The 25677-nt window shown below is 33.2% G+C and overlaps 1 protein-coding gene across 11 annotated transcripts in view; it reads right to left on the bottom strand.

Annotated features, from left to right (window-relative positions):
• Positions 1–25677, bottom strand: part of LOC114328204 (cleavage and polyadenylation specificity factor subunit 1) — a 148764-nt gene that overhangs the window by 45374 nt on the left and 77713 nt on the right. For 6 of the 11 annotated variants that reach the window (XM_050655592.1, XM_050655598.1, XM_050655603.1 and 3 more), the window contains exons 15-18: positions 22014–22190; positions 19434–19566; positions 19171–19311; positions 9576–9705 (exon numbers count right to left, since the gene is read on the bottom strand). In XM_050655592.1, coding sequence (XP_050511549.1) covers positions 9576–9705; positions 19171–19311; positions 19434–19566; positions 22014–22190 — 581 coding nt within the window. Of the gene's footprint in view, positions 1–1626; positions 1704–1925; positions 2003–2223; positions 2301–2521; positions 2599–2819; positions 2897–9575; positions 9706–19170; positions 19312–19433; positions 19567–22013; positions 22191–25677 lie in introns of those variants that run through there. The other 5 variants (XM_050655607.1, XM_050655611.1, XM_050655616.1 and 2 more) reach the window with 5 other exon arrangements.

Below are 25677 nucleotides of genomic sequence, written 5' to 3'. Positions count from 1 at the left end.
TTATATGTATCTTTTGCTTCTGAATCATATACAATTAAGAAAAATCGGTTTGTCGAAAAATAAAAAAAAATTATTAGGGGGGCAGAGCCCCCTTTAGACGTACGGCTATGAAATATAGATAGCAACCTACTCCATGTTCGGTCGAGTATACCTGCCAAATTTCACGAAAATCGGTCAAGTGGTTTCGGAGGAGTACGGTAACAAAGCCTACGAATTAGAATTTTATATATATATAGATGTTAAACCACGAATTTTTTTTAAAAAAATAACGGTTAAAGATAGAAAAGTGAAAATTTAGGATTATATGTATCTTTTGCTTCTGAATCATATACAATTAAGAAAAATCGGTTTGTCAAAAAATAAAAAAAAATTATTAGGGGGGCAGAGCCCCCTTTAGACGTACGGCTATGAAATATAAATAACAACCTACTCCATGTTCGGTCGAGTATACCTGCCAAATTTCACGAAAATCGGTCAAGTGGTTTCGGAGGAGTACGGTAACAAAGCCTGCGAATTAGAATTTTATATATATAGATCTTAAACCACGAAATTTTTTTAAAAAAATAACGGTTAAAGATAGAAAAGTGAAAATTTAGGATTATATGTATGTTTTGCTTCTGAATCATATACAATTAAGAAAAATCGGTTTGTCGAAAAATAAAAAAAAATTATTAGGGGGGCAGAGCCCCCTTTAGACGTACGGCTATGAAATATAGATAACAACCTACTCCCTCTCCGGTCGAGTCCACCTGCGAAATTTCATGAAAATCGGTCTAGTGGTTTCGGAGGAGTTTGGCAACAAAGCCTGCGAAAGAGAATTTTATATATATAGATAGATGTTAAACCACGAAATTTTTTTAAAAAAATGACGGTTAAAGATAGAAAAGTGAAAATTTAGGATTATATGTATCTTTTGCTTGTGAATCATATACAATTAAGAAAAATCGGTTTGTCGAAAAATAAAAAAAAATTTTAGGGGGGGCAAAGCCCCCTTATAACGTACGGCTATGAAATATAGATAACAACCTACTCCCTGTCCGGTCGAGTCCACCTGCCAAATTTCATGAAAATCGGTCAAGCGGTTTCGGAGGAGTACGGTAACACAGCCTGCGAATTAGAATTTTATATATATAGATGTTAAACCACGAAATTTTTTTAAAAAAATAACGGTTAAAGATAGAAAAGTGAAAATTTAGGATTATATGTATCTTTTGCTTGTGAATCATATACAATTAAGAAAAATCGGTTTGTCGAAAAATAAAAAAAATTTTTAGGGGGGGCAAAGCCCCCTTATAACGTACGGCTATGAAATATAGATAACAACCTACTCCCTGTCCGGTCGAGTCCACCTGCCAAATTTCATAAAAATCGGTCAAGTGGTTTCGGAGGAGTTTGGCAACAAAGCCTGCGAAAGAGAATTTTATATATATAGATGTTAAACCACGAAATTTTTTTAAAAAAATAACGGTTAAAGATAGAAAAGTGAAAATTTAGGATTATATGTATCTTTTGCTTGTGAATCATATACAATTAAGAAAAATCGGTTTGTCGAAAAATAAAAAAAAATTTTAGGGGGGGCAAAGCCCCCTTATAACGTACGGCTATGAAATATAGATAACAACCTACTCCCTGTCCGGTCGAGTCCACCTGCCAAATTTCATGAAAATCGGTCAAGTGGTTTCGGAGGAGTTTGGCAACAAAGCCTGCGAAAGAGAATTTTATATATATAGATGTTAAACCACGAAATTTTTTTAAAAAAAATAACGGTTAAAGATAGAAAAGTGAAAATTTAGGATTATATGTATCTTTTGCTTGTGAATCATATACAATTAAGAAAAATCGGTTTGTCGAAAAATAAAAAAAAATTTTAGGGGGGGCAAAGCCCCCTTATAACGTACGGCTATGAAATATAGATAACAACCTACTCCCTGTCCGGTCGAGTCCACCTGCCAAATTTCATGAAAATCGGTCAAGTGGTTTCGGAGGAGTTTGGCAACAAAGCCTGCGAAAGAGAATTTTATATATATAGATGTTAAACCACGAAATTTTTTTAAAAAAATAACGGTTAAAGATAGAAAAGTGAAAATTTAGGATTATATGTATCTTTTGCTTGTGAATCATATACAATTAAGAAAAATCGGTTTGTCGAAAAATAAAAAAAAAATTTAGGGGGGGCAAAGCCCCCTTATAACGTACGGCTATGAAATATAGATAACAACCTACTCCCTGTCCGGTCGAGTCCACCTGCCAAATTTCATGAAAATCGGTCAAGTGGTTTCGGAGGAGTTTGGCAACAAAGCCTGCGAAAGAGAATTTTATATATATAGATGTTAAACCACGAAATTTTTTTAAAAAAATAACGGTTAAAGATAGAAAAGTGAAAATTTAGGATTATATGTATCTTTTGCTTGTGAATCATATACAATTAAGAAAAATCGGTTTGTCGAAAAATAAAAAAAAATTTTAGGGGGGGCAAAGCCCCCTTATAACGTACGGCTATGAAATATAGATAACAACCTACTCCCTGTCCGGTCGAGTCCACCTGCCAAATTTCATGAAAATCGGTCAAGTGGTTTCGGAGGAGTTTGGCAACAAAGCCTGCGAAAGAGAATTTTATATATATAGATGTTAAACCACGAAATTTTTTTAAAAAAATAACGGTTAAAGATAGAAAAGTGAAAATTTAGGATTATATGTATCTTTTGCTTGTGAATCATATACAATTAAGAAAAATCGGTTTGTCGAAAAATAAAAAAAAATTTTAGGGGGGGCAAAGCCCCCTTATAACGTACGGCTATGAAATATAGATAACAACCTACTCCCTGTCCGGTCGAGTCCACCTGCCAAATTTCATGAAAATCGGTCAAGTGGTTTCGGAGGAGTTTGGCAACAAAGCCTGCGAAAGAGAATTTTATATATATAGATGTTAAACCACGAAATTTTTTTAAAAAAATAACGGTTAAAGATAGAAAAGTGAAAATTTAGGATTATATGTATCTTTTGCTTGTGAATCATATACAATTAAGAAAAATTGGTTTGTCGAAAAATAAAAAAAAATTTTAGGGGGGGCAAAGCCCCCTTATAACGTACGGCTATGAAATATAGATAACAAACTACTCCCTGTCCGGTCGAGTCCACCTGCCAAATTTCATGAAAATCGGTCAAGCGGTTTCGGAGGAGTACGGTAACAAAGCCTGCGAATTAGAATTTTATATATATAGATGTTAAACCACGAAATTTTTTAAAAAAAATAACGGATAAAGATAGAAAAGTGAAAATTTAGGATTATATGTATCTTTTGCTTGTGAATCATATACAATTAAGAAAAATTGGTGTGTCGAAAAATAAAAAAAAATTTTAGGGGGGGCAAAGCCCCCTTATAACGTACGGCTATGAAATATAGATAACAACCTACTCCCTGTCCGGTCGAGTCCACCTGCCAAATTTCATGAAAATCGGTCAAGCGGTTTCGGAGGAGTACGGTAACAAAGCCTGCGAATTAGAACTTTATATATATAGATGTTAAACCACGAAATTTTTTTAAAAAAATAACCGTTAAAGATAGAAAAGTGAAAATTTAGGATTGTATGTATCTTTTGCTTCTGAATCATATACAATTAAGAAAAATCGGTTCGTCGAAAAATAAAAAAAAAATTTAGGGGGGCAAAGCCCCCTTATAACGTACGGCTATGAAATACAGATAACAACCTACTCCCTGTCCGGTCGAGTCCACCTGCCAAATTTCATGAAAATGGGTCAAGCGGTTTCGGAGGAGTACGGTAACAAAACCTGCGAATTAGAATTTTATGTATATAGATGTTAAACCACGAAATTTTTTTAAAAAAATAACGGTTAAAGATAGAAAAGTGAAAATTTAGGATTATATGTATCTTTTGCTTGTGAATCATATACAATTAAGAAAAATTGGTGTGTCGAAAAATAAAAAAAAATTTTAGGGGGGGCAAAGCCCCCTTATAACGTACGGCTATGAAATATAGATAACAACCTACTCCCTGTCTGGTCGAGTCCACCTGCCAAATTTCATGAAAATCGGTCAAGCGGTTTCGGAGGAGTACGGTAACAAAGCCTGCGAATTAGAATTTTATATATATAGATGTTAAACCACGAAATTTTTTTAAAAAATAACGGTTAAAGATAGAAATGTGAAAATTTAGGATTATATGTATCTTTTGCTTGTGAATCATATACAATTAAGAAAAATCGGTTTGTCGAAAAATAAAAAAAAATTTTAGGGGGGGCAAAGCCCCCTTATAACGTACGGCTATGAAATATAGATAACAACCTACTCCCTGTCCGGTCGAGTCCACCTGCCAAATTTCATGAAAATCGGTCAAGCGGTTTCGGAGGAGTACGGTAACAAAACCTGCGAATTAGAATTTTATGTATATAGATGTTAAACCACGAAATTTTTTTAAAAAAATAACGGTTAAAGATAGAAAAGTGAAAATTTAGGATTATATGTATCTTTTGCTTGTGAATCATATACAATTAAGAAAAATCGGTTTGTCGAAAAATAAAAAAAAAATTTAGGGGGGGCAAAGCCCCCTTATAACGTACGGCTATGAAATATAGATAACAACCTACTCCCTGTCCGGTCGAGACCACCTGCCAAATTTCATGAAAATCGGTCAAGCGGTTTCGGAGGAGTACGGTAACAACGCCTGCGAATTAGAATTTTATATATATAGATGTTAAACCACGAAATTTTTTTAAAAAAATAACGGTTAAAGATAGAAAAGTGAAAATTTAGGATTATATGTATCTTTTGCTTGTGAATCATATACAATTAAGAAAAATCGGTTTGTCGAAAAATAAAAAAAAATTTTAGGGGGGGGGCAAAGCCCCCTTATAACGTACGGCTATGAAATATAGATAACAACCTACTCCCTGTCCGGTCGAGTCCACCTGCCAAATTTCATGAAAATCGGTCAAGCGGTTTCGGAGGAGTACGGTAACAAAGCCTGCGAATTAGAATTTTATATATATATATATAGATGTTAAACCACGAAATTTTTTTAAAAAAATAACGGTTAAAGATAGAAAAGTGAAAATTTAGGATTGTATGTATCTTTTGCTTCTGAATCATATACAATTAAGAAAAATCGGTTCGTCGAAAAATAAAAAAAAAATTTAGGGGGGGCAAAGCCCCCTTATAACGTACGGCTATGAAATATAGATAACAACCTACTCCCTGTCTGGTCGAGTCCACCTGCCAAATTTCATGAAAATCGGTCAAGCGGTTTCGGAGGAGTACGGTAACAAAGCCTGCGAATTAGAATTTTATATATATAGATGTTAAACCACGAAATTTTTTTAAAAAAATAACGGTTAAAGATAGAAAAGTGAAAATTTAGGATTATATGTATCTTTTGCTTGTGAATCATATACAATTAAGAAAAATTGGTTTCTCGAAAAATAAAAAAAAATTTTAGGGGGGGCAAAGCCCCCTTATAACGTACGGCTATGAAATATAGATAACAACCTACTCCCTGTCCGGTCGAGTCCACCTGCCAAATTTCATGAAAATCGGTCAAGCGGTTTCGGAGGAGTACGGTAACAAAGCCTGCGAATTAGAATTTTATATATATAGATGTTAAACCACGAAATTTTTTTAAAAAAATAACCGTTAAAGATAGAAAAGTGAAAATTTAGGATTATATGTATCTTTTGCTTGTGAATCATATACAATTAAGAAAAATTGGTTTGTCGAAAAATAAAAAAAAATTTTAGGGGGGGCAAAGCCCCCTTATAACGTACGGCTATGAAATATAGATAACAACCTACTACCTGTCCGGTCGAGTCCACCTGCCAAATTTCATGAAAATCGGTCAAGCGGTTTCGGAGGAGTACGGTAACAAAGCCTGCGAATTAGAATTTTATATATATAGATGTTAAACCACGAAATTTTTTTAAAAAAATAACGGTTAAAGATATAAAAGTGAAAATTTAGGATTGTATGTATCTTTTGCTTGTGAATCATATACAATTAAGAAAAATTGGTTTGTCGAAAAATAAAAAAAAATTTTAGGGGGGGCAAAGCCCCCTTATAACGTACGGCTATGAAATATAGATAACAACCTACTACCTGTCCGGTCGAGTCCACCTGCCAAATTTCATGAAAATCGGTCAAGCGGTTTCGGAGGAGTACGGTAACAAAGCCTGCGAATTAGAATTTTATATATATAGATGTTAAACCACGAAATTTTTTTAAAAAAATAACCGTTAAAGATAGAAAAGTGAAAATTTAGGATTATATGTATCTTTTGCTTGTGAATCATATACAATTAAGAAAAATTGGTTTGTCGAAAAATAAAAAAAAAATTTAGGGGGGGCAAAGCCCCCTTATAACGTACGGCTATGAAATATAGATAACAACCTACTCCCTGTCCGGTCGAGTCCACCTGCCAAATTTCATGAAAATCGGTCAAGCGGTTTCGGAGGAGTACGGTAACAAAGCCTGCGAATTAGAATTTTATATATATAGATTTTATATTTGTTGTGAGCCTGTAGCCAGCAGAGACTGGATATTGAATGGTGCATGCATATAAAGTTTAATTAAATTTTTATAGAGAGAGTTTGAATTCTGTTGAAAATTAGTACATTCAAAAAAGAGATGATCAAGATCACGGGTCTACCCCAAAACCCCGACAGCCAAAATCCCGACAGTCACAATCCCGACGGCCAAAATCCCGACACGCCAGAATCCCGACAGGCCAAAATCCCGACAGGCCAGAATCCCGACAGGTTTGATAAGTTTCTTTTTAAAATATAATTACATTTATTTCTTGTTTTTTATTTATGGCCATCTGTTTTTTATTTTTTGTTACTAAACAAAAGTATTTTGTATTAAAAGTATTAAACAAAAGTCGGAATTTTTACTTATGCGAGGATTGTTGCATGTCGAGATTTTGGCATGTCGGGATTCTGGCGTGTCGGGATTCTGGCGTGTCGGTGTTTTGGCCGTCGGGATTTTGACTGTCGCGATTTTGGGCGGCACCGCAAGATCACCCTGCTTTCCGCAATGTTTGCAATTATCGTCTTTAATCACATTTATTTTATATAAATGACTTGGATAGCAAGCATGCCCAAAACGTAGTCGATTTATAGTTGTTATACATTTACGTGGAGCTTTAAAACTCTTAAACCAGGTATTAATTGATTTGTTACCATTTCATTAAACTCTCATGTAAAAAAAATCAGACTGGTGTTTATCACCAACTGGGCATTTTAATGAGTGGAACACGAAGAACATGTCAAATGACAGGAATTATGTTGGTGATAAATAGCAGCTTGCTATTAATAAACTTTTTTTTGGTACGCGAGATCCAGGCCTAATTCCTCAGTCCTTGAGCCCTTGTCAGAGCATGGTGACACTCTAAATATTGTTGGCTTGTTGTGTCCATTGGTGGCGCTGTGATCCTTTGCCAGATAGACAGCTTCATGTAGGGATTTTCTCACCAGAGTCTTTATTTGGCCTGCCCATCGTATTGGAAATCATTCTCTTCGGTCTTCTACCTTTCCTTCTACTACCAATAGTTCCATATAGTCCATGTGGTGAGACCACTCCCGTCTGAAAAACATTTCTAATTCGGTTTCTCTGCGGATTCATATTCAAAAATGTCCCCTGTAAACAAATCTGAAGGGTGCCGATGCCGGACGGAATTTTTGGTCAGAAATTGTTAAAACAATTTTTTGAGTTTCTAATTTATTTGTTCTTTATTCGTCTGGATTCTTGCCTTCTACCATTCTCAAAGTTTTTACTCGGCAGATCTTAGTATTCTGTCTTATCTTAATCTGATTGTCATTTGTTAATGTTCTATTTCAGTCATTATTGTTGTGAATTGTTCTGAAGTTTGGAATTAGTTTACTGATCATACGTCAATCTAAACAAAAAAGAATCAAGGCAGTCAGCCTTAATGAACTAAATCTTCATAAGCCATGCTCTTCAGGTTTATTCTATACCTTGTTCTAATTCCATTTTAATTTTCAACATAATCGTTATAATCAACTATTCTAAATGGGAAATAAGCCACAATTTAACTAAAAAAATGATTTTATTAACGTTTCGACGTCCACATCGAATGTGTTAAACAAAAATGTTGTTGCTTAGTAAAAAATTCTTCTAATAATTTAATTTAATCTGACTCATTTATATCGGCAATTCAGACATATTGGGACCGTGCAAGTTCGGCAAAGCGACCCCTATTTCTACGCTCTGTACTTTTATTCGCACTTTTAATTATATTGGCCAATTATATTAGTCCTGGTTACTGGAAAATTGTCAAGGCCATAGTCCAAAAAAATAATAAGAAGAAAAAATAAGATTCAGGTTATGTTATGAAAACGTAAACAATTGTATATAGTAAATAAAATTAGTTATTAAAATGCAGTACTGCAAGCAAAATACAATTAATTAAATTTACCTTTATATAATAATTGCATATCATATCAATATTGTGGAGCAATATATAATTTTCCTGCTTCAATGACAGAATGTATGAAATATACGTCAATTTGACAATTTCAATTGACAATATGAATTATTTAAGATAGTTGCAATATTTCTCCGCGACTCGCGCACGGTCGTTTCTCGTTTCCCTTTTAAGTACTTGCACACCGCGAATATTATACGGTATTCAGACATATATTAAAGTAGAAGACTTTAAAATGATACTGCCAATATTTATGAGTTGCGTTCCTGGGACGACTTTACTGAAAGATAGTTCATTCGATTACATGAAATCAACCCCAATAGCATGTGATCTGTCTTTAAAAAGACAACCACATGCAACGGTGACAGTAAAATTCTCGTGTTAGAGATTCAACAGTAAATCACGAGGAAAAAAACTGATACTATCTCTAGCACGAGAATTTTACTGACACCGTTGCATGTGGTTGTCTTTTTAAAGACAGATCACATGCTATGATTTTTTTTGTGACGGATATTGTTGAGTTGGGATTGATTTTATGTAATCGAAATTCAGTAAAGTCGTCCCAGGAACGCAACTCATAAATATTGGCAGTATCATTTTAAAGTCTTCTACTTTAAAATGTATAATATATGTCTGAATTGCCGATATAAATGAGTCAGATTATATTAAATTATTAGAAGAATTTTTTACTAAGCAACAACGTTTTTGTTCAATTTATTAAAATTTTGTATTTTGACAACGACATTCGATGTGGCCGTCGAAACGTTAATAAAATCATTTTTTTAGTTAAATTGTGGCTTATTTCCCTTTTAGAATACATAGTTGATCACAAAAATGCCACAAGGAAATAACTTCAGAACAACATAATCGTTATGAAGAGCAACATTTTATGCTATCTTTTGGGATTGTAAGGTATAATCCGGTTTTTGGTTTTTGGCATTTTTGGAAAGAGAGGCAGTTAAATATCTTTAAAATTAATCTTAAAAAATCGGAGAGAACATCCTTTATATTGTCTACTGTCAAACTGGCGACTACCGATGTATCTCTTTACCAATTCAGTGTAGTTTTGTAGCTGTTGTTTAGTCTTGCTCTTTATAAAATTACAGTTAGTGTATGACCTACCTGAAAGCCTTGGGATTTAGGCCGGCAATATGAGCTCCTTGGGAAACTAATACATTTTGCAACATAAGTAAACGGCGATATGTTTTCTCTGGAACTGGCATAATGTATCCTATACCTCCATCCAAAGTAGCTGAAACAATAATTACCAATGTAATTCTACAACAAATCAGCCAGATATATGACTTATATATTTGAAAATATTTACGTAAAATAATTAACAATACCTAATACTTATTTTTTTTGCAAACAATTTCTGGATTGCAAATAGAAACGGTAAATCGAATGTAAAATATAATTCTCAGATAAAACAGTTTCAGAAGCAGATCCCACTCCTTCGGCTGATTTGGAAGCATCAGTTTATATGTGGCTGTAGTTTTGGAAGTTATTAATATTAATATTACTGTAAAATAATTGCGTCTTCGAGTAGGTCTCCAGTTCCGTACTGGTCTCTGTTAACACGTTCGGTGCCCATGACGCACGAGTAGCGTCACGAAAGTTTTATCACAGGTACCGATGACGCATAAGTGGCGTCAGTAGTACTGTGTTCCTAAATGAACGATTTAAGTACGTGATATCTGCCAAGTGGAGCTTGTTCAAGATGGGCAACGAACGTGTTAAATTTACCTCGACGATAAGTTTTCTGATGATCGAAGGGGTTTTTAATATTTAGTTTGATAAATATTAGGCATTAAGTAAGCATTATACCGGTGCGGATAAGAATTCTACGATGTTACAATAATATTTTCTCCACTCTTTTATATGGAGTTGAGGCTAAATTCTCGAAAAACTAGGAAAACGATGCGGCGTTTTAAACCGAATTAAAATCAGAAAATTTTACTTAAGACACATGAGAGGTGAAGAATACGAACTGCTAATGAATATAATGGAGGCATGGAGAGCAAAATCAAAGGCAGAAGAAGCGTAGGAAGATGTAAAATTTCGTGTCTACGCAATCTCTCCCAGAATGATGTACAGCCAGTGGTGGCGCCTGGTGTAAAGTATTGGGGGTGCACACATAATATTAAGAGATAAAAAGCACTTGAGGCCCTATTTCCCTAGGTAAAATTTTTAGAGTGTTGTCAAACTGTAAAAATCAAAGGACATTTTTAAAAAATTACAATAAATAATGTATTTTATTTACTTAAGAGGATCGGTACGTTTTTTCGGCTGCAATGCTATTCAAATGGGGATTCATTTTTTTCGAATCCTGAGAAAACTAATAAGTATTTTTAAAAAATTTAAACGCGGAATGAAAGATTACGTTATTAGCGAGGGCCGAAAGTCCCTGAGAACTTCTCTAATGTTTATTTTAATAAGTTACAGGGGTGAAAAACTAAGAGAAAATTTAGTGTTATTTTTAATTTAAAATATCTCATTCAAAATAAACTTTTTATTTATTCTAAGGGACTTTCGGCCCTCGGTAATAATTTAGTCTTTCATTCTGCGTTTAGATTTTTCAAAAATATTTATTGGTTTTTTCAGGATTCGATATAAATATTGAATATTGATATAAATATAGTGTATTTGATAAATAATAATTGATTTAAGAGGTGAACTTTATAAAAACTTATTTATTGTGTAATATTTATGGAAGATAGAAGCAGAGAATACATCAAGATACAGTTGAGTCCGCGAGTCTTTACCCGTGCGTCATTAATACCTGGCGAGATAAAACACATACTTTTTATCTAGCATAATTCTCTTCCACGCATGAAACTCATGACAAACCAGCTCCCGTTTGTTATTAAGTAAAAACACATGTTATTTCTATGAACCATCTAGACTCAGTGCATTGAAAAGAGATAGGTACAAAAAATACGATTCGGTATGTTTTCATATTTTAAGCACAATTTGTTTGACGTTTCTGCTTTGTTTACTTTTGTGACTGTCAGTCAGTTGAATTTTTTGCGGTTTTTGTCGAATTTTTGCGTTTTGAAGTTTCTATATTATAAAAAGTTAATTTATAAGAAGTTAATTTATAAAAAATAACAATAAAAAAATAATAAAAAAAACAAATTAACAATATAAAAAAATGCAACAAAAAATACAAAAAAAAATATAAAAATTTACAAAAAAAATGAACAACCAAAACAAAGTATTATTTAGATAATAATTGTAGATAATAATGTTAGTTTGTTATGCATTTAGAGTTCGAAATACAGAAAAAATTCCTCTGATTGAAAAATCAAATTTGTTTGTTTTTAAAATAACAAAATGTCTGGCTAATTGGCTCGGCCAAGGCCATCAAATTAACTCAAAAAAAAAAGTTTCTTTATATTACACAAACAGTTGTTTTCACAACTAATTTTATATTAGGCTTTGAAATTTTAAGGTAAATAATTATATTTTGGCAATTAATATTTAAAATATACAAAGCTAACGTCATTCACACAGTAAAGAAATGATTGTGTTTAGATTTCCGTCAAAGTGAATAAAATAACAAAAATAAAATATGTTATTGAATTTTTTTTATAAATTGTTTATTTATTGATTAATCAATAATAATAAAAGAATTTATTAAGCTACTTCAAATATAACTGTAATTCTGCACAAAAATTTTGAAGCAAAACTTACATTTGACATTCTATATATTTGATAACGTCAAATTTTATAATAAAACCCGTAATCAGAACAGTAGCCACTTTCTGTCTTATTTCGTATGCTTTAAATGATGACGCACGGGTAAAGACTCGCGGACTCAACTGTATATTCTGTGATCCAAGTATTTTGTTATTAAAGATGTTCAAAATTGTAAGCGTTCCATAGTAACAATGTTATTAAAAAATCACTTTAACACTTTTCCTCTTTCCTCGATTGAGTATTAGTTTTTGTTGTAGGTACATATAAATTATTACAATCACTGAATACATAGCTAGTGAAAAAATTATCACATTTATTAACTGAATTAATAATTTGCAATTATACAAAAAATAACAGTTATCCAAGAACATTCAAAAGCCATCTCTTTAAGCTAGTTATGACATTGTCAAGTAGAATGACATTCTAGTAATATGTACATATCTATACCAGTGTGAATTTTACTACACGTAATTTGCCATGTAAAGACAGAAAACGTAGGGATAGCCGTAAAATATTTGCGAATTATGTACCCATAGCCTTAAAATTATAATTTACTGTTTAAAAGTTACAAGCAAGTTTTATAACGAAAGTCAAGTCGCCTGTTATTTTTTTCTAGATAAATTCTGCAATAAACAATTCAATAAAATTTGAAATTTCCTGAATCATTTTTTTTTAAAACATTACTTCTCCAAATATGTATGAAACATGGAAAGCGGTAAAAAGTATTGATAGTAGCACCTACACAATCAGTAAGTTTTTTCATAAATCTCCATGTTAAAAAATGATCATTTATAATCCCTACCTTTGCACTTTGGTAGGTATATTCGTAATTAAGAAATTTGGTAATTTTTCTTCTAAATATAAAGAAGAAAATTTAATTGATATTAAATATTCCACGCTAATATTCACATCCACAAATCCCTTTTCATGCTTAATATTGTTCCGAAATTCGAACTTCACAAAAGCAAAATTTAAATGTTCATTATATGCGTTGTGCACGTTAAAAATTCCATAAGATCACAGTCGATTTGTGCTCTCGTGTCCATTTAAACTTGTGGGCTATAGCGGGAAGCGGGGTGTGTGGTGAGTTGTATTTTGCTTATGATAAAGTCATAGGGATAGCAGGCCCCGTGAGAGCGGTGATCGAGACGTTCTGTCTAAAGCCTCGCATTCGTGAAATTTCCTCGTCGAAATAGAATAAATATTACTTATTACTTATAAACTCCTTGGATCTGTGGTTTGTGATTTAAATTACTGTATAGTTAGATTAAAATGTTTTTTATAGAATGATAGATTTTACATATGAATGTTTCTCTGAAAATAATTTTGGGGGTTCACGTGCACATGTGCACTTATGGAGAAACCGCCACTGTGTACAGCTGGTTTCTAAAAAAACTGATACGACTCTTAGTAAGATTTGATCATTTTGAGCAGTGTATTTGATTGGTCTGACATTATATTATATTTATTATGACAGACAAATAATAAAATAAACACACAAACAACAACTGATTACATAATATTTTAATTCATAAATTGTAATAATTATTTTGAATTCCTGCATTTTATAAAAAGTATATAAATGATAGTTTTTACATAGAATAGGGTTGTTATTATTTTTATTATCATTAAGGAATAAAACAAACGACTTAACTCAACAATATGTATATTAAAGCAAGAATTGTAACCAAATTAAAAGATAACTGGGCACTATCAGAGGCAGCAAACCATTTTAGCATAAGCAGAACCACAGTTTTTCTATTAATAAAAAAATATTAATATTCTCATCTGTAAATATTACCCTCTCCCAAAAATTTTGATTTCGTAGCTGATGGTTTAAAGCAAATATAAGTCTTGATTGCTTCTGTTGTTATAAGAGCTTGTTTTTTGCTGCAGTTCGGTATAGTCCTGTCGCCAGTATGGGTACAACGGCCTCCTTAATTCAGATGGACTTACCCAAGTTTTTTTATGTATTTTGACTCGTAGAACACGAATTCTTTGGGTAACAGTCGATCCGTATGTCTAGGAGGAATCACATAACAGCGATTTTTCGCAAAACAAAACGTTGTTTTGTATTTTTTGGGTCATTTTAAGCAAAAAATGTTCCTACAAGTTTTTTTGTAGGATGCATATTTTTCGACATAAACGCGGTTGAACTTTCAAAAAATCGAAAAATTGCAATTTTTGAACCCGAATAACTTTTGATTGAAAAATAAAATAACAATTCTGCTTACCGCATTTGAAAGTTCAAGTCAAATTCTATCGGTTTTGATTACTTTCATTGCTAAAAATTAATTTTTTTATTGTTAAGAGGATCGGTACATATTTTCGGCTGCAATGCTATTCAAATGGGAATTCATTTTTTTCGAATCCTGAGAAAACTAATAAGTATTTTTGAACAATGTAAACGCAGAATGAAAGATCACGTTATTAGCGAGGGCCGAAAGTCCCTGAGAACTTCTATAATGTTTATTTTAATAAGTTACAGGGGTGAAAAACTAAGAGAAAATTTAGTGTGATTTTTAATTTCAAATATATCATTCAAAATAAACTTTTTATTTATTTTAAGGGACTTTCGGCCCTCGGTAATAATTTAGTCTTTCATTCTGCGTTTAAATTTTTCAAAAATATTTATTGGTTTTTTCAGGATTCGAAAAAAATAAACACAATGCCGTGGTAATATTTTGCAAACCTATCTTTGTCTTACAACGCACTCAGCCGAATATAATATTGTCAGCATATATTGTCAGTCAGACACTGACAATCAGTAAGAATTTTAAATATTTGACATTGCATCGGGAATATGTTGAGTTATTGATTAAATATTATTGATATATAATGTATTTGATAAATAATTGATTTAAGACGTGAACTTAATAAAAAGTTATTTATTGTGTATTATTTGTGGAAGATCCAAGCAGAGAATACATCAGGATAATATATTCTGTGATCCAAGTATTTTGTTGTTAAAGATGTTCAAAATTGTAAGCGTTCCATAACAATATATTATTAAAAAATCACTTTAACACTTTTCCTCTTTTCTCGATTGAGTATTAGTCTTTGTTGTATAAATAAATCATTACAATCACTGAATACATAGTTAGTGAAAAAATTATCACATTTATTAACTGAATTAATAATTTGCAATTATAAAAATAACAGTTATCCAAGAACATTCAAAACCCATCTCTTTAAATGAATGATGACATTTTCAAGTAGAATGACATTCTAGTAATGTTTACATATCCATACCAGTGTGAATTTTACTACACGTAATTTGCCGTGTAAAGACAGAAAAAGTAGGGATACACGTAAAATATTTGCGAAATATGTACCCATAGCCTTAAACAAAGCTATAAACACATAGTGATTGAATGATGTTTTCAATGCATTTCCCATTTGAAATCGAACGAGTAGGCGCCCATACACAATTTCTACATAGATTACGTACATTAAAACGCATGCATTGGGCACGGGAAACACTATGTGTTTATGGCTTTGTTTAATAAATAAAAACTTAATTTTTAGCAATGCAAATAATCAAAACCGATAGAATTTCACTTGAACTTTCAAATGCAGCAAGCAGAATTGTTATTTTATGTTTTGATCAAAAGTTATTCGGGTTCAAAAATTGCACTTTTTCGATTTTTTGAAAGTTCAACCGCGTTTATCTCTAAAACTATGCATCCTACGAAAAAACTTGTAAGACCATTTTTTGCTGAGAATCATCCAAAAAATACAAAAAAAATGTTTTGTTTTGCGAAAAATTGCTGCTATGTAATTCCTCAAGTTCTTTGTTTATAACAAACTTATCGACATCCGGATCAACTGACCCAAAAAATTCGTGTTCTACGGGTCAAAATACATAAAAAAACTTGGGTAAGTCCATCTGAATTAAGGAGGCCGTTGTACCCCCCTGGCGACAGGACTAGTACCTTAGACGCAATGCTTTAATTCTGAGCCAAGTTGTTGTCTTTCTTCCCGGAAACTGTGACATAATTCTTGCAGGTTTCGTATCTTCAAAAGGATTCTTTTCTAATCTCTCCAAAAGCGTACGATCTTCATGAGCGGTAGTTATTTTTGGTCTTCCAGAACCTTGCTTTCTTTCGAGTTTCTTGTTCTTTCCATCTTTTATTAATATTAAAAACTGTTGTTCTGCTTACGTTAAAATGGTTCGCTACGGCAGACAGTGACCGACCATCTTATAATTTCGTTACAATTCTTGCTTTTAGTTCTTTGCTCTCATGTGGATCCATTTTTTTAGGTTGAACAGAATAAGTTATCTGACTAATTTATTATCTATCGTGGCTGAATGGATCAAGTAATCCAAAGCCAATAAGGAAGAAAAAAATTTTTTTAAGATTTGGCAGTGACAGTGACAGTATGCAAATAATAAGTATTTATGTTTCAAAATACACTGCTCGATTTTCTACAAAATACGCTTTAAGAGTCGTATCAGTTTTTTTAGGAACCAGCTGTACATTGCGACATATCTGTCCCACTAAAAATACGGCTGCTAAAATGCTATGTATTTCCAATCTTGCTGTATGGAGCAGAGGCCTGGACAATAAGGAAAACATTAATGAAAAAGCTAGACGTATTCGAAATGTGGATGTACCAACGTATCCTCAAAATATCCTGGACGACCCACACCACCAACGTAGATATATTGCGCCGAATGGGAAAACAAAAAGAAATCTCTTTCACAATTAAGAAACGGAAAACTAAATACCTCGGTCATTAGTGAGACATGATAAATATCGTACACTGCAACTGATAATACAGGGTAAAATAGAGAGCAAACGCGGACACGAAAGAATAAGACACTCATGGCTTCAAAACTTACGCCAATGGTTTTGACTAACATCGATCGAATTATTCAGAAACGTCGTAAACAACAAGTAATTGGACTTAGACGTAAGTCCAGGTTTTCACCCAAAATAGCCGAAAGTAGAACCGGAAGTCGATATTTCAACTATTCGTGTAACTTTGCGTCGATTGATATAAGATTTCACCATTTTTGAGTCGTTTTTACTTAACTGTCGGTCATAACTGTTTGAACGGAAATTACTTCAAAACCGGAACCAAAGATTCAAGCTGAACTTTTCAATACGATTCGATTGATATTATGTCACATGTACTATTTCTGCGACTGTAATATGACACTTCCGGTTATAACTTTTTAACCGGAAGTGATATAAAAATTATAAGTATACATTTGTTCTCATCTTCCTAAGGCACGTCAAATAATATATCGCTTATACTATTCCGCTGACTTTAAAATGGTACGTCCGGTTGTAACTCTAAAAATGGAAGTCCGAGGTCAAACTTCTCATCTTTAATACCATCCTTGGGTTATAAGCTTTCATTCGACACTTCATTTGTCATGCTATCTGTATTAATAACGCAGGAGTTATATTCGCGGACAGACAGTCATGAAATCGCAAGTATACATTTGTTCTCCTGACGGAGGAGTTGTGTTCACGGACAGACGAACGTGGATAATTCAACGTTTTCACATGTTTTCAAAATTGGGTGAAAACAAAATTAAAATTGCTACATATGATGCAACATCCGCAACGGACAAGGCACATGAATAAGAAGAAGAATAAAAATGTATAAACATTTTCAATTTCTTTCCAATCCGAAAATGCAGCAGCATTATACTCTAGTTAAATCGGAGAGTGCAGGAAGAGTCTATACCGGTTCCACCTGTTGTCAATCCAGTGGTGTGAGAACGATATTTATTGTCGTTTTCTGTACTACTTGATTGAGAACTTATTTTGTTTCTTGGTAGATGTCTCTACGATATCCGTAGCATTTCTTTCTTTGCAATCCGGAAAGGACCAAAGCGAAGTACCTGGTTGAATTGGAGAGAATAGGATATGGGACTACTGATGAGGGGAAAAAATCCCCGAAACCGGTATAGACTCTTCCTGCACTCTCCGATTTAACTAGAGTATAATGCTGCTGCATTTTCGGATTGCAGAGAAATTGAAAATGTTTATACATTTTTAATTCATTTACTCTTTTGTGGAGTACTTAGGAAGCTTTCTCGTTGGAACTTTTACCACGCTGAGCAGATGGCACGTGAATTATTTAAAATTCCCTCACCTTAATTTCGTCTCGGCACCCGTATGATTTATAATTTTTGAAAATCACGGGGGTAGTAACCAGAGAAGTTCCACCTGTTGTCAATCTAGTGGTGTGAGAACGATATTTATCGTCGTTTTCTGCACTACTTTATTGAGAACTTATTTTGTTTAAGAAGAAAAATAATTAGAAATGAGATAAAAATGTGAAATTTTCCGATGAAAAAAATTGTTATTGTAGTGACGCTGTTTTTCAATTGCCTTGCGTATTTTAGATTTCTTAGAAATACTATTCTTATAAATAGTAACTCGATCTTCATTCACTTGAGAATTACCATAGGTTTGTTTCAACCCGTCACAAAAATCGTTCTTGAACGGTTACGAGTATGCGCAGTAAGGAAAAATGTGTTACTGCGCATAATTATTCGTTACTGCGCAAGCGCGTAACGATTCAAGAACGGTTTTGTATCGAGTTGGAACAAACCTCATAATCTCTTTTTTGATCATTAGATAGGTACTTGTATTTCAAAGAATTGCAAATTTCTTTATGAGTTTGAAATAAATATTTTAAGCAGGTAAACAATTAAGAATTGTCATCTGTAAATACAATAAAATATTTCCAAATGAATTAACGTTTTGTGTACCTATTAGTGAGAATTTACCCTTAGCAGGTAAAGAATTAAGAATTGTCGCATGTTAATACAATAAGTACGATTGAGAACGAGCTGTACCAATCGTAAGTTCCAATACTCGGCATCAACGCCGTCGTTCATAGAATTAAATTTCGGGAAAATTAAAATATTATAATATAAATATGTACGTGCTGATTTCTACTCAAAGAATTGTTAAACGTTAGTTTATTTGAATCCCACCCATTTTAACTGCGGCGTGAACATACCCCCTTAAATAAACAAATAACTTACCAAACATTGTAATAAACCTTCTATCTGCTCCAGAAAAATGCTTTTTATCATCGCCTAGTTCACCTAGTTTACATTTAATTTTAAAGAATGTGTTGACAGTTTGGCCTAAATGGAAATCCGCTTTCCTTAATAGTCTTTGACCTACAAAAATATTTATATTTCGTAAATTATTTTATTGCAATTATAATTTAAACATGTGAATTTCCTAATTCACTGAATCCCCATTCTATTGCTAGTAATATAAGATAATACAAAATGTTTACCTCCTAAAGATTCTCTTGATTCTGGTTGATACATATACATGGCTAGATTTTGTTCTCCATCTGATACTAAAAATCCTAGTGATGAATTATCTATCATGTATTCTATTGAATATACTTCGTTTGGTTTGAAATCCTAGAAAAGTGAGATTAAATCATAAATAGGTCTATTATTTAAAATATATGACTGTATATCCAATTACAAACTATACTACTGCTACAGTGGCGGCCGGTCAGGGTCGGCAGTGCCGACCCACACATTTATAGATATAATAGATTTTTTTTATTATTTAATTTAATCAGAGTTGATGTCTTTTGTATCTGTAAAATAAAAAAAATCTGTCAGATAATACAGACTAAATTTCTAAAATGATCCGAGCCATTCATCTGACTGTTTTCGGCTAGCCGAGCCCAGCTCATCCCTAGCTTGATGATTTACACGTAAAACTCAACGAAATACAAGTCGATGAGCAACCAAACATACCTACATTATTTTTCTCCGTAGGCATTAAACGGTAGGTACGGCACATTTAAATCTGCCGATGTTTCATTTGGAAGCATCGGCAAAAATTGTAAAACGCCGTATCACGCCGTTTTACGTCGTTTAATGTTGCTATTGTAACTTTTTTAAGTTGTCAGAAATTATCATTTAGGGGACACGACGAATCGGAGCATTCGTTAAATCAAAGTAATTGTAGAGAACTAATCAAATTGTTTAAGAAATACGATTTGAATTTTTTTAATTTACTTTCTGGTTCGAAGATATTTAGCGGCGTGTCTAAAACAGTACAGAATGAACTAATATAATCAATTATGTAGTTACATTTTGAATAACGTTCTTGAATCTGAGATTCAGAAAACCATGTGCTTTTCTCTAGAAGTAGATGAAACTTCTGATTATCATGTCATTCACAATTATTATCAATTGTTGTTCGATACGCGTTACGTGGTAATATTTATGAGAGGTTTTTATCATTTTTTTATTTTTATGTTTTACAGACGAGAGTAAAAGCAATAAGGTAGAATATATTTTTGGTGTTTTAAACAGATTAAAATTTTTTGATATCAAAAATAAATTGATAGGGCAAACTGGGGCAAACTTATGACGGCGCTGCCGTGATGTGATGTCCGGTGAATTGAATGGTCTCCAGGCAAAAGTTAAAACTATTGTACCACAAGCTTTAATTACTCACTCACCGTCATGCGATTCCTTCTGTTTACCTCGAGAAAATTCGAATTACCTGCAAGCAAGTTTCAAGCGAAGGGTTCGCGACACGGAAGGAAGTTCCTGAATGTTTCTTCTTCTTCAGGTGCCGTGTATGTATTCAGACGTTGGCCGTCATCATGTTTACAAGTTCCTGAAACCTCTCTCTATCGACTGTTGCGCGAAATAATTCTTCTACCGTGGAACCACACCATTGTCTAATATTACGCAACCATGTAAGTTTCTTTCGACCAATCCATCTTTTCCCTCCACTTTTCCTTGTATTATAAGGCGAAGTATATGGTATTTAGGTCCTCTAATTATATAGCCGAAGTATTCTGTTCTTCTCCTCTTTATGATGTTTCTGAGCAGACGTTCTGAATTCATCATTTGGAGAACATCTTCATTGGAAGTGTGCGAAACACACGATATCTTTAGGATTCGTCGATAGCACCACAATTCGAATGCTTCTAGTTTATGTAGCATTGTGGTTTTTAGCGTCCATGTCTCACAACCACTCAATAATATAGACCAACCATACAATAATATATATTGATATAATTTTACTGCATTAAATGACTGAGTTTAAATGTGAGAACTGAAATTGAAAGATAAAATGCTAAGAGACAAATAAGAGATATGTGTATTCGGAAATAATCAAAGACAAAAAGTATAAAAGACTGCAATGTAAAGTTAAAGGACAAGTGTAATAAGGAAAACGGGTGGAGTGAAAGAATAGGGTGGGATGTGAAGGTTGAACTCAACGAAGTAAAGGGATGAAAGAAAAATGAGAAAATGATATGGTGAATTAATTGGGTTTTGATTAATAGGGGTTCATGTAGTTAATACTGATTAGTGTGTGTAAAGGAATTTGGAACAAGTGAGGGAAAGAAAATGATAGTTGAAAAAGGTGAATAGGTTACAGAGGAGAGCGGATAAGATGGAAGAAGAGAAAAGTTGTGTGACAAAATAATAGGAATTATGAGAATAATTGACGGTAAATGGGGACAACATTGCGGGATGTTTGTCTATTGACACAGTTGGGACTTTTCTTCAGGTCTTGGACATTATTTCTTCTTATGCCTCTTTATAAGCAATTCTGCTTGTTCGTTGGTGGATTGATACCTCTATAGAAGGTTGTCATTCCCTCTTTTGCGCGGATGACCGATACTTCTTCTACGGATTGGTGATTTATCTCTAGCTATTTTGACCACACACCACACGGATCTCCCCCATTCTGTTTATGTGGTTATTCCATTATTTTTATTCCATATAAATAAATTAATTGTAATACCCATTCTCTATTATTTCGACTCTACTTCTACTTAATTTACGGCATAGAAGGGCGTCTTATACTTGGCGTTCTTAAAAATACTTACCCTAGATACCATTGACAGTGTTCGGTACTCTTCTTGAAACCTTAACAACGCGATAGATTTGTAGACATCACCAACCAACAGCAAACTTTTGATAGTAAGTATTTGATGAGTATAGACTTGTGTATCTATAAATGCTACTCCAATTAAATCGTTATCTTTGAGTTGCCAAATATATATCTGAAAAATAAACATATTTAAGTCATTAATTAAAACAGTTCTAAATACGAAGACAAAATATTTTTCGGAAAATTACTTCTATATAGACAAAACAATATTACTTCTATTCGCGGTGTGCAAGTACTTGGAAGGGAAACGAGAAACGACCGTGCGCGAGGCGCGGAGAAATATTGCAACTATCTTAAATAATTCATATTGTCAATTGAAATTGTCAAATTGACGTATATTTCATACCTTCTGTCATTGAAGCAGAAAAATTATATATTGCTCCACAATATTGATATGATGTGCAATTATTATATAAAGGTAAATTTAATTAATTGTATTTTGCTTGCAGTACTGCATTTTAATATCTAATTTTATTTACTACATACAATTGTTTACGTTTGTATAACATAACCTGCATCTTATTTTTTCTTCTTATTATTTTTTTGGACTATGGCCTTGACAATTATCCAGCAACCAGGACTAATATAACTGGCCAATATAATTAAAAGTGCGAATAAAAGTACAGAGCGTAGAAATAGAGGTCGCTTTGCCGAACTTGCACGGTCCCAATATAGACATAAAAGTAAAAGAGGACGATTTAAAATCTAGCGGAGTTAGAGCATGGAGAAGAGTTGCCAGAGACAGGGTTAAATAGAGAATTGTTCTGAAGAAGGCTTGGGCTCATAACGAGCTATGATGCCACTGATGATGATCATATTGTAAAAGTAAACAGCTAGTCGCAAAACAAGTCCTGTTGAGCTGGCCCCCCTTTCTTGCAAACATTAAAAAACAAATAGCGCTGATTTACGAGTTACTGATGAGCTTTCATATCCCGCAAATTAAAAATTTTGATGTCGTTACACTGGACAGGAATTTAATATTTTAGTGGGGGGTCTCCCGCACTACATTGTTTTTTAATTTCGGCAAGTCTAAATAGTATGCTAAATAGAAATACATAGACAAATTATGTGCAGTATTTCAGAGATACAGACAGCACTGGTTAAAACATTTTCTACAGTGTAAATCGTGTACAACTGAGAATAATCATTATCATAAATATTGGTGGATCTTTTTTGAATGCGCACATAATGGTGTACAATATGTCGATGATATATTTAATTTATGCATAAATCAACCTAAGCAGAAATGGACATACAAGTACTATTAATTATGAATTGACAACCATAGCTTTTTGATGACAATAATAAGCGAACACTCGACTGTCATCTCCAACTAGATATTGATTTAAGATTAAACATATGTAATGATTTTGTATGGCCCTCTATAATAAGTTTCATTTACTCATTACAAATTCACAACCCGGAAGATTTCAGAAAGTGTTACAAGAAATGTTTTGTTTGTTGAAGAGAAAAGTTAGTATGTGGTCAGACTTGAATGGACAATATTTACAACAATTTTTGTAGTATTATGCTTTTATTGCGTAATGGTCCACAGTACATCGTCTTTTTTGGAAGATGATTACAAAAGTCTTAATAATGGTCTTGGCTGCTTCGTTTGAGCGAGTCTACCACTTTCTGAAAAATTTCAGAGTGCAAGTTGGACGCATTTCCGCGTCCCGCGTCATTAACATATTTACGTTGTCACACCCGCAAGATGTCACTCTAGCGCGGTATATTATTACAAAACTTTTAATTTTCATAAATGAATAACCATTTTCAATTTCGTTGCAACACGAAACTACAGCCGCATCATATTCTAGTTCAATCAGAGAGTGCAGCAAGCACCTCTACCGGTTTCGAAACTTATTAGTCTCTCATCAGGAGGCACATATCGATGGCTTAGTGTGAAAACCTCGTATCTCATTTTTTTTTAGAAAATGACATTTTGGTGGTTTTAGTTTGAAAACCTTGTATCTCACGATTTACAACTGTTAGAAAAAATCCAAATACACCAGACTATTTTCTACAGCCGAAAAAAGAAACCACGTATATCAATTGCTCTCTTGATTTAGTGTGAATACCACGTATATTTATAACCAAAGATTTGGTACTTAATTTGGAGTGTTTGTTTAAGAAATTTGACTTGGAGAAATTTTTTTGTGAGCAACAAAAGGTAGTCCGGCATATAGAAACATTTTATGAACCTTAAATCAAAAGATTTGTACTGTATCAACCTAGTATTTGAAGGTGTGCAATAAGATATGAAAAATGAAAACCTCGTAAATAATCATAAACAGAACCTCATTTTAGATGAAAAACACGTATATCAAGATATACGAGGTTATCATAGTTACTTGGGCAAAGGCTCTATATACTGCAAGGATATTTACGTGTTTTTCATAGTTAATATTTGTATTTTCAATTTAATAGCAACATTTAACGCTTTCAGCTCTGGGCCAAGATCAGATATTTGTCTCAATGTGCTCAAATTAAAAATACGTAACAGTAGTTTTTGTTTTTAGATTATATTATGCAGAAAATCAATTTTTTGCCTCTCCTGTAAAATTGTAATTTAATGAGATACGAGGTTTTCACACTAAGCCATCGATATGCTGCTCTCTATGACCCAACTAGGACAAACCCCGGCGTGCAGTCACGGATTGCAACGAACGAAATGGCAGGGATGCCCTAGCGGCAACTGCTATCAAAAAACTAAGTTTTCAATCTAATAGCACATAAAACAACATCCAAAAATGTTATTCTACATCCTACCAGACTGAAAACAATGGGAACCTTCTCTGGTAACACCTCCGAGGCTTCTACAATTTGCAAGTCATAACGGATGCTGAGACTAAGGAAGATGAGGGAATTTTACAATTTATAATTCACGTCCCATCTGCTCAGCGCGGTAAAGTTCCAACGAGAATGGTCCCCTTCGTACTCCAATGGGAGTAAACATGTAAATAAAAAATGAATAACCATTTTCAATTTCGTTGCAACACGAAACTAAGCCTCCAGTTTAATCAGACAGTGCAGCAAGCACCTCTACCGGTTTCGAAACTTATTAGTCTCTCATAAGGCGGCACATATGCTGCTCTCTGACCCAACCAGGACAAACCCCGGCGTGCAGTTACGGATTGCAACGAACGAAGCGGCAGGGATGCCCTAGCGGCAACTGCTAGCAAAAGACTAAGTTTTCAATCTAATAGCACATAAAATAACATTAAAAATATTACTTTACATCCCAAATTGTTTTCAATCTGGTGGGATATAAAGTAATATTTTTAATGTTATTTTATGTGCTATTAGATTGAAAACTTAGTCTCTTAATTTTCAATTTAATTTACTTATATTTAATTAATAAAGATTGTCGATCTCTTGTCCGACAAATTTCCAGCCGCGTTTCGTTAGTCCGACAACGTAAATATGTAAATGACACTCTAAAATTTTTCAGAAAGTCGTAGACTCACTCAAACGAAGCAGTTAAGACCATTTTTAAGACTTTTGTAATCATCTTCCAAAAAGACTAGAACATTTTGTTGTTAAAAAAAATATTTTTAGTATTATGTTTATATAAAATTGAACCACAATAATTATTG

The sequence above is a fragment of the Diabrotica virgifera genome, chromosome 1 (genome assembly GCF_917563875.1).
Source record: "Diabrotica virgifera virgifera chromosome 1, PGI_DIABVI_V3a".
Lineage (NCBI taxonomy): Eukaryota > Metazoa > Arthropoda > Insecta > Coleoptera > Chrysomelidae > Diabrotica > Diabrotica virgifera.
Note: the sequence above shows the minus strand (reverse complement) of the source record. Positions and strands in the feature narration are given on the sequence as shown.